This window comes from Hydra vulgaris, chromosome 04 (assembly GCF_038396675.1).
Source record: "Hydra vulgaris chromosome 04, alternate assembly HydraT2T_AEP".
NCBI lineage: Eukaryota > Metazoa > Cnidaria > Hydrozoa > Anthoathecata > Hydridae > Hydra > Hydra vulgaris.
The window spans coordinates 11,508,566-11,524,011 of record NC_088923.1 but is presented as its reverse complement, the minus strand read 5'-3'; the positions used below and the strand labels follow the sequence as shown (position 1 = coordinate 11,524,011).

General features: G+C 27.9%; 1 protein-coding gene across 1 annotated transcript; it reads right to left on the bottom strand.

The window, feature by feature from the left end:
• Nucleotides 1–468: 468 nt before the first annotated feature.
• On the bottom strand, nt 469–3,006 carry LOC136079564 (uncharacterized). The gene is made up of 6 exons (XM_065795451.1): nt 2,811–3,006; nt 2,441–2,695; nt 2,067–2,246; nt 1,492–1,733; nt 1,136–1,301; nt 469–710 (listed from the first exon to the last, which is right to left on the bottom strand). Exons 1-6 carry the CDS (start codon nt 3,004–3,006, stop codon nt 562–564), a joined length of 1,188 nt encoding a protein of 395 aa, XP_065651523.1. The 3' UTR covers nt 469–561.
• Between the last annotated feature and the right edge of the window lie 12,440 nt (nt 3,007–15,446).

The following is a 15,446-nucleotide window of genomic DNA, read 5'->3' as shown; positions in this document are numbered from 1 at the left end:
TAAATAATTTTCCAGTCATAATAAAATAAATTATTTAATGAACTTAAGCAAACAAACTAAACAACTGTGAAAAAACAACTTCTTACAATGATGTTAATAAGAAACATCTAAAAAATTGTACACTTTTTGTTAAAACGAGAACATCATATGCAGAGCACATGATGTTCTCGTTTCAAAATAAAACAAAAATATTACCCACCTGTAAAATAAAGAATAAAATTTTATATTTTATATTAAAAATACTTATTATGATAAATATAAAATAAATGAAAAAAATATAAATGTTATTATTTTATTGAACTAAAATGTTACTGTTTTGTTATGTGACATGTTTTATTAAAACATGGTTTGTTGCAAAAACTCTTGATTGTTAAATATGTTATGAACATCATCTGAAATAAATATTAACAAATTATGTTAGTAGCCATGACAAAAATCAAACATATTCCCATAAATAAACATATCATATGCTAATATTTTTTGAACTTATAAGTCTTCTTAACAATAAAAAAGACTTTATATTTTAACAATTTATTTTCAAATTAATAAAATAATTGGTTTTTAATCAAACTCAAGAATTTCTGGTGTAGTTACTTCAGCTGTTGTAGACTTAGAATTTCGATTTCTTTGATTGAGTCTCTTTAATTGTTCCGAAATCGCAACATTTATTTGGACCAACGACACACCTTTATGAACTTTCATAACAACATCTAAATTACATGTATTAAATTTTTTTGGGCTAATCATATTCAAAAGACATTAAATAGGGTCTCAAAAAATTATCTTTAATTGATCCCAGGGATCAATTTATTTTATTATTCTTCTTTTTCCCTCTTCTTTATCTACTAAATGTTACTAAAAGAAAGGTAAGCAATTTTATCCCATTTTGCTTACCTATACATGCAGATGTATATATATATATATATATACATATATATATATATATATATATATATATATATATATATATATATATATATATATATATATATATATATATATATATATATATATATATATATATATACACATACATTTAATGATTCATATAAGGTAATATATAACTATAAATAAGATAATATATAATTTATACATAGTAATAATTGTAATTTTCATATATATTAAATATATTGACCTTGAATTATGGAAACAAAGTTTCCCTTTATTGAAGAAAAACTTTTTTTATCGCGTTTTCCATCTCTAGAATAGCAACTGAGAACATTGTCTTTTAGTACACTTCTCAATAAATTTAGTATGGTCTTGTTGACATTTGAGTCCGACCTCTTCCGCAAGTAACGTATCTAAACAGGAACAACAATTAGAAATTATCCGTTTGTACATTTTGCTTTACATTAACATTTAAAAGATAATTTTATACAAATCCAAAATAAATATATAATGAAAATAAAAAATATAATGACAAAATATATAATGAAAATAAATATTTCATCTATAGAATACCTAATGGAAATATCACAAGAGTTTACTTACCAGAGTAGTTCTTTTTCCATTGTCACCATCTATCTCTATACCGAACCGTTCAAAATCAACTTCACTCCCAAGTGGAAGACAATTCAAAAAATTGCTATCTGCATGCTGATGCTCATTTTGACATTGTTGATCTAAACGATGATTTATCACATTTTGTTCTGCACGCATTTGTTGTATTTCTTTAAATAATTTCTCAAACCACGTAACAACATGCGTACAATGATGGGCACAAGGAATATAATCTAAAAAAAATTAAAACAGTCCGGTAACGTAACATCAGATCCAGAGCAAATTATAAAACCATTCCTAAACCGGTAAATGCAGATGGAGAAATAGTTTGTATTTTATTATGTAAAATATTAGATTTTACTTATTATAATTAACGAGAACTAAATTAAGATTGTGATTAATAATGATAAAAGATTAAACTGTCTTATATGTTATAAAACAAGCCATAAAACAAAAATATTTAATAATCACAAAAATCTTCAGTATAATTAGGAATTATAGCAAAAAGCCATTACTCAATATATTTTAAAGAATAATCTTCAACAGAATAAAATTAAGTAACTCACAAGAGATTGGTGTTGGAGTTTGAACAGAGTTTGAAATTGAAAAATCAGGAACTAGTGCTGAGTTATCTGGAAATGAAGGATAGTTATTAGATGAAGTGGTTTGGCAGTTAGAACTAAATTTTCTAACTTTGGCTAAGGGTCGTAAAAACTCCTGCGTATCAAATATGCAATGATCATCATCTAAAAAAAACTTTTGTTAGTATTGATTAGTTATATAAAAGTTATACAAATCAAACATATTCCTATATGCAAATCAAACATATTCCTATATGTAGATATAAAAAATGCTATATGCAGATATAAAAAATGCTATATGCTGATTAATCAGTCAACATAGCCTGTTCTTGTTTAACAAAATAAAACAATTAGCTTACTAGAAAACGATGCTGAAGTTTGATTTAAGGATGGATGAGAAACTAATGACGGTGTATGAGTAATCAAAGGGTTGTTTAAATAGGAAGTGGTATGGCTATTTGAAGTTATTTTGCTGATTTTGGATGGTGGTTGACAATATTCCTGACTGTTAAATCTGCTAGGGGCATATATAATTCTGCTACCATCTTCAGCCGAACTAAGGTCAGAAGTTTCCTCAGCTAGTCGCTCCTTTGCCCTTGCTGATTTGAGAGTTACTACAAAAATAAAATTATAAAGATATTAAATTAAACTGTTTAATAATTAAAAAAAAAGAAAACTTTTCTTCTTGAAATGTCAGTTGAAATGCATACTCTCAGTAAAAATACCTACAGATGTTACTGGACAATACTCGTACTTCATAGGAAATCCAGTCAGCACCTGGCACTTCATGGTTTAGTAACATATTTTGCAATTTCTTCCCTACTCTACAGTTGGGCCACAAAACGCATCCTGAATCTTTAAACCATTTACTGGACACTGTTGCCACTTCATTATCAATATTAAAAATAACTACTGAATAAGACATCTGTAATAAACAAAAATTTCAAATACATAATATTCAAAAAAAAAATTGCTTAATTTAAATAAATGAATATAAAAAAATAGTTAATTACCATATAAGACCTATTATTGTTTACCTACTATTTACCATATAAGAGTAATACAAATTCATGCTGCTAAACAGCGTTCAAATATACTTTAAGAACTAACATTATGCAAATTTAAACTTCAAAACAAAGAAACAATAAAATGTGTAAATGTAGTTCATAACTTTACAATATATATTTAAAAAGCTGTCCAAATAAATTAAAGCAATTGTAAGAAATGTATAAATAAATATAACAATCAAAAATACATGCTGTATATCATAAATACACACAGAACAAACTACAAATACAGTATAATATAAATTTATTATCTTATTTGAAAAAGTATATAGAATTCTTAAATATAATAAGAACTTAAATCTCTGATAATGGAATTACAACAAAGGAAGAAGAGTATGGGAGACAACAACATTTAATAACAATATCAGAAAACGGAATTGTATGTAAAGTGTCACTAAGACAACTAACTTTAAAAATAGATAATTTTGAACTTGCAAGTGGCACGTCATAAAAGTTTGTTTGCACAGTAAAACACCTGGCTAAGAATAATGGGCTTTTTAAGTCTTCTTGTAAGATGTTAACTATTTGATAGCACTTTTGTCCTACCATTACGGAACTATCACGCAAACCGCTTGAAAACCTTTGATTATTGTAATGGCACACTTTATATTGCAAAAAATTACAAAGATTTGGTAAAGGCCCGCTACAATGTTGAAGGGAAACTCCATCTGTGTGAACTTTCCTAGAATGTTCAGATTTGTTATCAGAAAGACTAGAAGCTACTTGCTGAAGCGGCAAATATCCACTTCGAATTCTTCATTTTAAATGACCAAGAGCATTTTCAAAGGGAAAAGCACAAAAATTGCCAAGAGGTCCAAATTGTAAACAATCATTATGCAGATGTATAGGAGAATGCACATTATATGACATAAATGATTTGCCATACAAGGCAACAGCCTTTGTAACAAATATTTTTAGCAACTCGCCACAATATTTAATAACTTCATGCTCTTGTGATCTACATAATAGAAATATGGAACTATGTAGAATAAGAAAATGTTCATAAACTGGTTTACTAAGAATATCACACAAAACAATAGGCCCTGAATAAAGGAGAAATGATCGAAATTCTGTTGCCTTCCACTTATTCATACTCTCCAATGAACGAGGCCTTCTGTTAAAATCTGATGGAAAGAATGATGAAACATGAATTAATCGAGCTGATATTGTTTTTAGTGATTGCGAAGATAGTTTAACACTGAATGGTCCAGAAGACAAAAAACTTAGAAGTTTTCGTACTACCCCCAGACAGAGAGAATGCATATAGTCATTTGGAAAACTATTAATTGGATGAATAGGAATTCCTAACAAAGGTGTCACACCGTTATGATGACTATCGTCTTCTCTAGAAACAAAACTTTCTAATGTTCTCAGGGGTGCATCTGTTTCTAAAAATACAACCTTGTTTAGCCATTCACCCTCTACAGTGCACTTGTCACAGCTGGAATATCCTGAATGATACTTTATGCACTTAATAAATGCACGTGCAGGGGCATCACATACAATATTAGTTATATCAATATTGAACAAGTGTGAGTTAATTATAACACCATTGCTTTTAAGATGATTTATCTCAGTCACAAATTCGGAAAAAAACTCTTGTAAATTTGGTTTTCCCCTTCCACTAAAAATAGCAACAACTTTTGGTGACAATGAATCGTTAACTTTTTTTACCAGAATTGGCCAAAATGATATTTCTGAATTGTGATAGATTGGAAGACCATCAATATTAAATTGCAAACAGATAATTGATGGGTTAGACACACTCAATGTTTGAAGAAAAGGTTCAACACCAATATAAAAAAATTCACCATTAGTTACAATTCTAATTGTTGCAGGTTTTGAATTTAATAATGTTTTTGAACACTTTGGTAGGTGAGGATGATAAGGTTTTAAAATACATAACAGTTTGTCCATTGTTGCATAAGGTATATTGTTTTCAATCGCACAGTCGCGTAACTTAATTTGCAACTCAAATTCACTTGGGTTTTCGTCACAAGAATCACTGCTGGTAGAAACTTCATTGCACGAAGAATATAAAGGAGATTCATAATCTCCATTATATTCTTCGTGCAATGAAACAGGTTCAAAATCAAAACAATCAGAATGTACATTTAAGTTTTCGGATTTCTCCAAATGTAAATCGTCATCTTGATATCCTAAAATTAAAATTAAACAACAATTCAAATCATAACTAAACAGAATATATAATGTAATAAATAATATAAACAACATAGGCAATGACTAATATAAATATTATAATTGATAAATAAAAAGGATTTTGTGAAAACATAAAATTTATGATAAAACAAACCGTTTTTGATATTCAAGAAATTACTAACTGCAATGGCAACTTTTCTACGTTTATTTCTTGAGGAAGACATTTGATATAGAATTATAGTAAAATAAGAATGTGCAAATAAAACATCTACATTAGGGTAGACATTTGTGCAGGTATTTACGTAGGAGAACTGCGCTTTCATACGTAAAATATAGATTATCCAGGACAAATTTGAATATCTATCTATATATATCTATATATATCTATATATATCTATATATATATATATATATATATATATATATATATATATATATATATATATATATATATATATATATATATAAATATATATATATATATATATATATAATATATAGATATAAAACATATGGTAATATATATATATATATATATATATATATATATATATATATATATATATATATATATATATATATATATAATACTGTAACTATACATTATATAGCTATAAGATAATAAAATAGATAATATAATAAATAATATAATTGATAATATAATAATATAATAGATAATAGTATAGTATATATATTATATAGCTATAAGCTCCTAATGCCCCGCAGATCTTATTACCCTTCTTTACTCTATATATCATATAATACTATGGTTATTATTACAATGATGAAAATTAAAATTATAATTATACGTAATACTAGTTGAACTAAATCAAAACCTCTAATGACACGGATCGTTTTATATTAAAAATTGCCTTAAAATTTCAGTTAAATATTAATTTAAAATATTAAATATATAAGTTAAATATTAAATTAAATTAATAAAAATGAAACATTACTTGATTAAATAATCAATAATATAGTATACTTATCACTGTATATTTTAGTTTATATAACTGATATAATATAGTGGTGATTGCTGAAAAAAAATCACACGCCTCGAGTCATTTATCTCATTTATAAAAAAAAAAACCTTTGAAATGTTTTGCTACCATATTTAACCGCGAATAAATTTTGTAAAGTATTTTAAAATACGAAAAAGTACGTATTTTAACCTTTTGGATATTATTTTTAGTTTAAATTCGTATTAATTCGTAAACATACGGATTAAAAGATACGTACTATTTAATACGTCATATATACGTAAGTTTAGGTATCTTACGTATTATTTTGCGCAAATACTAATTTAGTACGTATAATTTTGCTTGGGTAGTAAAGTATATAATATACTTTTAATAAGTTATAATGATTTATAACAAAGTGTTTCCGGAGCATACAAAATTAGTCAAAACATAAAAAGTTATTAAATCCTTGGATAAAATAGAGTATTCTCAAATCAACAAAAAAAATAAAAAATAAAAAATAGCGTTTGAATAATAGACTTATTAAAAAAAAAACACTTGAAAACAAGACAAGTTATAAAAATTATAAATGTTCTTTTTTTGAATCAATTTGAAGACATTTAAAAAAATATTACACAGCAGCAATCAATTTGAAGACATTTAACAATACACAGCAGCAGTTGCTGTGTCATGTTGTCTTTATTTCTCGTAACTTGTGTGCACACAAGATTCTATTCTTGTTCCAGCGTTGTAACTCAATTTTATTTATTATCTTCTTGATATTGTTCTTTATAAAATGGGTCTATTTGCCGAATGCACAAATGTTTACTCTAGTCTTAACAAAAAGCCATGCTTGCTTTGAACAGGAAGCCAATCGTATATCTGATTTTTATTTTGTGGCATTTAGGAATAGCAGTGACTGGCAAATCGGAATCCAATCTAAACTCAGTTGTTTAAAATTAATAATTATTGCAGATGATTTATCCCATATTGATGATTTTGCATTACGCTAAGCTCTCTAATTTAATTTTTCGCAGATTATCATTCACTTCTGACCTCTCATAAAAGCAATATATAAAATCTATGACAAAGATAGCGTATGCTAAGTTTGACGCTCTTTACTGTGCTTGTCGATTTCTTATTCCTGATTCCGTTTTCTTGCTGTAAAGGTTTTTTTCCCATAATTGTAAAGAATAATGTTGTTTTTTGGTCTTCAAATGATGTTTTCCCTTTTCACTTTTAGATAAGGTCCAAAAACGCATTGTAGATGTTGACCTGCTCCAATTGCTAACCAATGGTGTTTTGGAATTCAATTTCGTCTTTATGGTTTCCTGATAATCTACAGCTTTTCAAGTCTTCTGTCAACCATTTTCCTACTTTTTGAACTTCTTTTTTGATTTCCGTTAACTCTTGAACTAAATCGTGGTCGCTTGTAGCGTTGTTAGAAGTGAATTATTTTTGTTAAAACAAAGAGTAAACAATTTAGCTTCAAATTTAAATTATTTTATAATAAAAGTTTTTATCGTTTATTTTCCTTAAAATTGGCAAAAGTAAAGTTAGTAAAACTTTAATCACAAACAGTTAAGAAAGTCAAACTAAATCAATCAAAAATAAAATAAAGGCTATTCTTATAAGATTTAAATTTTATTTTATTAAATTTACAATTTATTAAAACCACTTTAGTTAAATATACCAAAAAAAAACAGGTCGATGAAAGTTTTACAACAAATTGTTTAAAATCGGTTTTACATTCCTCTAAATGTTTTTATCTTGTCTTAGATTTTTGAAAGTTGCACTTGCTGAGTTTCACCTGCAATTACTGTTTCACCTGTTTTCATATACTAATTTGTAGAAAAAAGTAAATAAAATACTGGAAAAAGTATCGATGTGTTCACATCGGTACTTTTTAAAAAAATATTTCAACATGCTATCTCTCCCAACAAAAAATTCCTGGATCCGTCACTGATCTAAGCAGCCTTTAACAGTTAAATATTTACAACAATCTCAAAATTATGGTAATTATTATAATCAAATTTTTTTATTTTTTCAAATTTTTTTAATAAATCCTCTTTAAAATATTAAACAAAAAAATTTTAGTTGTCACCAAAATAAATTAAAAAAAATTATTTTTGTCACATCTTATATAATTGCAATAAACAGACTATTCGAGTGACCATCAATTTTTCAACTTGAAAATGATAAAGTCTGGTTGGAAAAGTACAAAGATTTGGAAAGAGAAAGTTACCGCCTTAGCTCTATTAAGGGCGGTAATTACTAATGTTAGATTTGTCACTATCTTTAAATAGTGGATTAACTTTAGAAGTTTTCCAAGAAAAGACTTCTTGATCAATTGATGATTGTTTACTGGTAAACAGCAAAATAATTTTTATAACCAGCTATTGAATAAATGTTACCCCTCATCTATATTTTCAAAAAATCCAGAGAGAGTCATGTACAATAGAGTATGACCTTGCAAATATCCAGTTGGTACGTGAAATTTCTGACCTTGCAAATATCCAGTTGGTACGTGAAATTTCTAATTCTTTTGAAAAGCATCAATTCAGATCAAAAATTTTTATCGATCTTTCAAAAGCATTTGATACTGTCGATCAAGATATTTTGCTTTATAAACTTAATTATTACGGAATAAATGAAAGAGTTATTAAATGGTTTTAAAGTTATTTATCTAACAGAAAACAGTTTGTTTCCAGAAATGAACTTAATTATAAACAGTTTTTTAAATGTTTCCTGTGGTGTTTCATAAGGTTCCATCTTAGGCGCTCTTTTGTTTTTAATTTATATCAACGACTTGCATAAAGCATCAAATTTTTTAAGTATTATTTTTGCTGATGACACAAACTTATTTCTCTCTAACAATGACATCTATCTACTATTTTCCATGATGAACAAAGAACTTCAAAATATATCTAAACGGTTTAAAAGTAATAACATTAAATGTTAGCAAAACAAAATGGATTCTTTTCCACCTGCTCTCCGAAAAACGTTCTCTACCCCCAAATCTACCAAAAATTCTTATTAATCACATTGAAATTAAACGTTTTTATTGACGATAACATCACATGGAAACACCATATTAACTATGTTTGCTCGAATGTTTCAAAAAGTCAGAACATTATATATGAATCAGAACATTATATATGGCATAAGCTTCAGAACATTATATATGGCATAAGCTTATTTAGATAAAAATAATTTAACTAAACTTTGTTACCTTTTATTTATAGTTATATAAATTATGGAGTTATTGCCTGGGGAAGCACTGACCAAAGCAAGTTACTTGTCTTTATCGCCGTCAGAAACACGCGGTTCGTTTAATTAATTCTGCGGATTGGTTCGCACATTCCTCAACATTTTTTAATAAAATGAAAATCCTCGGTATATACAAATTAAATGAATATAAAAATTTCTTCTTTGTTTTATATGTGGAAGTATGACTTATCTGCTATCAGAGATCAGCCGTATGATAAGTATCACTTATCATACGGCTGATCTCTGGAAAAAAATTGTTTTGCTTAACTTTAACTTAACCTAACTTATTCTGTTTTTAAAAATAAATTAAAAAGATTTCATTCTGTATATTGAATACTTTCACTTTATCTTGTGATGAAATAATGTTTTACTGTTTTGAGTCATGTATGATTCAATATATATATATATATATATATATATATATATATATATATATATATATATATATATATATATATATATATATATATATATATGTTTTGAATCGTAGGAACAAAAGTTCCATTTTTTTAGGAGAAGGGGGGGGGGGGGGAAGCACTGCTGGGGACCTTTTTTTTTTTTTAAGTAATTTTTTCTCCAAAAAAAATAGCCCTGAGCTCCGATCTGCCACTGTAGGGAGGGGAGTCAATACTACTGGGTAGGTCAAATAATAGTAGGTCAAAAATTTTTGTCAAAAGAACTTACGCCGAAAATACGGATAGGAGATCTCTTTTTTATCATTTTTTTTTCTTTCAAATCTTAATTTGTAATCAATTGCTTTTTTCTAAAAACTTACTTCAAAATTTTTAATTTTAAAATTATTGGGGGGAAGCGGGCAAATACCTCTGCTGACCCCCTGGTTACTACGGGCCTGATATATATATATATATATATATATATATATATATATATATATATATATATATATATATATATATATATATATATATATATATATATATATATATATATATATATATATATATATATATATATATATAGCATTGACCATTAATAACAATCCATCAAGTTATTTTAGTATGTATATAAATTTGAAGTTTTTTTTTTTTCTTTGGTTGTTTGTTTATTTCGCCGTTTAATAACTTTTACAATATTTCAAAGTTTATAAATAAAAATACTAGCGGGGCAAGTAGAAGACATTATTTTGTCTTATCACCGAGCCCCAATTGTACGTATTTACAATAACCACATAATATATTTATACTTTACAAGTTATTTATTGAAAATCATAAATGTAAAAATAAATAACGATTGGTTTAAGAAATACTTCAAGAACAATATTCATGTTAAGAGTAATAATCAAGTAAACAAGGAAAACTGAAAGAAAAGTAAAAAAGAAAAACAAAAAATAAATTAATTAAAGAGTACGTATTTACAAGAGCCACACTATATACGTATATTATACAAAGTTTTTATTGAAAAATATGAAAATAAAATATATAACAATTTGTAATAAAGTAATATTTAAATAATTATTCAAACCTCGCCTACATCCATACTAAAACAGGTTGTTGAGATTAAATCTCGTTAGTTAATTTTTATGCTCAATTGCACTATTTTAATTATAAAAGTAAAAAACCATGGGGTTTTTGTGAATGCAAACTTTCACCCCCCCCCCCGGATTCTGACTCTGATCTGGATGGGACTCGTAATACAAAGGTTGCGAGTTCGAATCCTGTTCGAAGCAATTATATGTTATCGGTTAGGCTTGAAATGGCGTACCAATTCATTAAATGCTTATGCCCTAGTGGCGGTATTTTGTGATAAGACCATTAGGTCTTATCACAAAATTAATAAGACCATTAGGTCTTAACGCACATAAGACCATTAGAGTATTCTTAAATAAAAATAATAAAAAAGTTTTTATATATATAATACGAAATTGTATGCATTTTTTATTATATGAAAAAGATTTTAAAATATTTAGTACATATTAGTCAGTATTGTTCTCAGGACCAATCCTTGTTTGCAATAAAGATGATAGTGAATTGAACTTCTTTTTTTTTTGTTGCTGTAGACTTATTGGCACGATTTTCTAATTTTTTTTTCTCAGCCAATCCTTTTTTTTCTTCTTTTTCTTTGAGTCGCTTAGCAGCATTGATAAGTCGCAGTTGTTTTCTTTCGCATTTTTCTCTTTCATGTTCGATTTTGTCCTGGTGATATTTCAGCGTTGCTGAGTATGCTTCTTGAGAAGTTAAAACGAAGTATTTTAGCTGACCTTGTCTGTTCGCTATCTTTTTCCGTGCGGTGGCCTTAGGATATGCCAAGACATCATCATCTCCATCACCTGCCCATATATAAAAACATATATTTAATAAAAGTACTAATATTTAAATAATTTTAAAGATTTTAAATTACTTTAAAATTTATCAAAAGTTGCATTGTTGCTATGAAAATATTGATCACTTGACTTACCAGGTTAGGATGAGTTTGCAAATGGAAAATCTGAAACTGTAGCAGATTTTAATTTTGACGTTATAAGAGGTTCTAAGATTTCATTTTCTTTTAGCTTAGTAAGACTCTTACTAAAACTATTCACAATGAAATCAACCTTTTCCTTCAACTGGATTGACCAAATATGCAAGCTACTTATCAGGAACAACAATTTCTGCTTCTAAAATAAAAGCGTTTCTTTGTAGCAAACTGTGAATTGCGTAATCTTCTTCAGCACCATTTTGTAACTGTTCTAGAAGAGCAGCAACCTTTCCAGCGTCCATAGAAACATCGTCCATAACCAGCGTCCTAACCAGCGTCCATAGAAGCATCGAAGTCTGAAAAATTATTTTCTTGAACAATTGATGATTGGAATTCCTAAGAAAACAATAAATAATACTATTGAAATACAAGTTAGTAAATTTTATACTTCATTCGGAATTTTTATCAATTTGTACACAAAATATGAGCATCAAAGTTGCTAGCTAAAGTTTTAATTAATGATTTTTATTGCATAGTAATATTAGCAAAAATAAAATAGTCTAATACTAACCAAAGAACAATTGATTTCAGTATTTCTGTTTCTTTTGTTAATGCTTGATTTTGATGTTAAGATATATTTTTTGACATGTTGTTGAGAACTAAACGTTTCAGTGCACACCAGGTCACAAACTCGTTGTCGCAAGCAAGATCAAAGCCGTTTTCAAACAGATAACACCAATTTTGGACAAAATTTAAAAATCAATATTTTAAGAACTAATAATTTTCATTATTTAATATTTCAACTGTTAATTTGTTAGTATACGTAGTTTATAAATATATTAAAATAATTATTTCAAATAACATATTTAGCAATATTATAAAGTTATTTTGAAAGATGTTTTATTTGAGTAAGGAAAATTTCTTTATTCATCTTTGAATAACAATATCTAATTCTTGCTTCCAGCTCTTCCAAATTCTCAGCTCTCCAATTATTCTCGTACGATAGCCGTTTTAAATCATCCCAAAAGTTTTCAATTATGTTTTCAATTATATTTTCAATGCTACTGGAACGTTAGCTGGGTTTATATCTTTGGGTACAACTTTGATTTTTTTCAATTTTAAAAAGTCGATGACCGACTTTGCTTAATGTGATCGAGCTAGATCTGGCCAGAAGATAAACTCATTGTCTTTTTTATAATATTCTGATACTAGAGGAAGTAAAGTTTTTTCTAGTATCTCTTTATAAGTGTACTGGTTAATTGCCTGCTTACGTTGATGAATATAAAGAGGGCTTATTTCACGGGGGCTGATGCAACAAGAAACTAAGTGCTTGTCCTCGTACTTTTTACGCAAATTGTATCTTAATTGGTCAGAACATTGAGAAGGATCAGCGGCATAAAACCTATCATTACCAGCTAATGTGCTGTTGTTTAAGGTAAAATAGCTTTCATCATTCATAACAAAACCAAGTTTTTATAATTTTCGTAGCTTTCAAAAAAACAATCGTCCAGATTGTAGCTGGTGGCTACGATCTGGACGATTTGTTTTTTTGAAAGTTCGAATGTTAGTCATTGTTTTTAATACTTGGGAAATTCGAGTTTGACTACAGTTAAAAACTTGAGCTACTTTTTTTTTGGGAGCACCTTGACTTTAATTATTTGACTTATTTTCAAAAAATCCAGCAATCTTTGGAATATTTTCTTTAGTAGCTACCTTAGCGATTCGACCACTTCCAACTCTTCTTTTTAGAGATTCATTCTCCAATTTTACGATTTTATTGTTAGCAGTTGACCTGGATAAACATCATTCCATAAACTGCTTAGCAACAAACGCTTTACCTTTTTCTCGGTTTTTTTGGAAAAAAATTTCCATAATTTTTTCGAGGTCCTTTACTTTGACCATTTTATTTTCAAAATTTAAATAATATTTTTAACTTAATTAAATTAAATTTAAATAGATTATAAAATCTTCTTTCAAATAATTATAAAGGTTTTTTGCGTGCATGAAATAAATTACATAATAAATGCAATTAAAATTTGTGCGAAATTTTATTTATAGGGTGTTAGTTATAACTTTTCAACTGAGCAGGATTTATTTCAGCTTCCATTATTTGTAAGCATTGTGATGTATCCTGAGTCGTGACATTATTAACATTGATAAGAGGTCCACTATCTGCTGCACTCTCATGTACATTCAGATTTTCAACAACTTGATCATTATCTGCACCAGGTATTGAAATGTTATCAACGGTTGAAATAACTGAAATATCCTCAAATGGATGTAGATAGTTTGGCAAATATGCATCACTAGAAATAGCCTGAGGATTAAATGGATAAATTCCACACGACTTGAATCCAGATGTAATGTTACTAGGAGTCATTTCTTTTTTCCAAGCTGAAGCAAATATATCTGCAAAATTTGAACGACAAGTAATAATTCCATGAAACTGACACATCAGATCTTGTTTAGTCCATCCACTATCGGACCAGCTCCAATTTGTTCCCGGTGGCGCGGACTCTGTGTTAAAATCCAATAAAGACCTGGATGTCTTTCCCTTCACTATAACCTGAGGTGGAATAAACTTACCCTGTGCATTCACACATGCAGTAACAGTGATTGATTCTTGATTTCCACTCGTTTGACTATGGAGGGTTTTTGTGCCTTTTCGTGAAACCACTTTTCTTGGTTATACATCAAGCTGTAGACCAGTTTTATCCATATTCCATATGGATTCTGGTTTAAGGGGAAAACCATTCTCTATTGCTTGCATAATCAATAAGTTTTTCTTCTATTGCAAATGGTAGGGTAGGTTTTCTTCCTGACTTTGCTTCAGTAACAACTTTTCCAGAGATCCTCTCTCTCAGTGTTGTACGTGGCACATTGTACAATATTGCTGCCTTACAAAATAAAGATGATGACTCTGATCTGACATGCTTAATTGCACTCATCATATTTTCCTCACTCCATTTCAGGAATTTTCCCCGTTTCTTAACAGTGACTGGCTGATCAATGGAATGATTGGAACCTTTAATACAAGTTAAAGAAACATCAAATGTTGATAGCTGTTTCATTTGAAAAATGTCAAGAGCACTACATGCTGAAGGAGTTACACAATCACGAAGATGAGTTGTATTATGACATGTTGTAGCCTCTGCTCGAACCAACATCCTGTGAAATCTTGATGATGATCTACAACCACCTCTTGTTTTAACCATGGTTTTTTTCAAGACAAGACCAAGATAAATTTAATTGTAGTATGAATGTCTTAGTAATTTGATAAAGTGTTCAAAATTTACAAGAGCTACAAATATTAACAAACGGTGAAAACCATGTTAAATTAGTTCTAAATTTGAAAATAAATAAAAAATCGTAAATGAAATATCCATTATTTCTAAAAACTAGCTAATATAAAAAAAAAACATGGCATAAAAAGATAAAAATATATAAATCAATTATAAATTCTTTCTTATCAATAATTACCAGGAAAAGAAAAG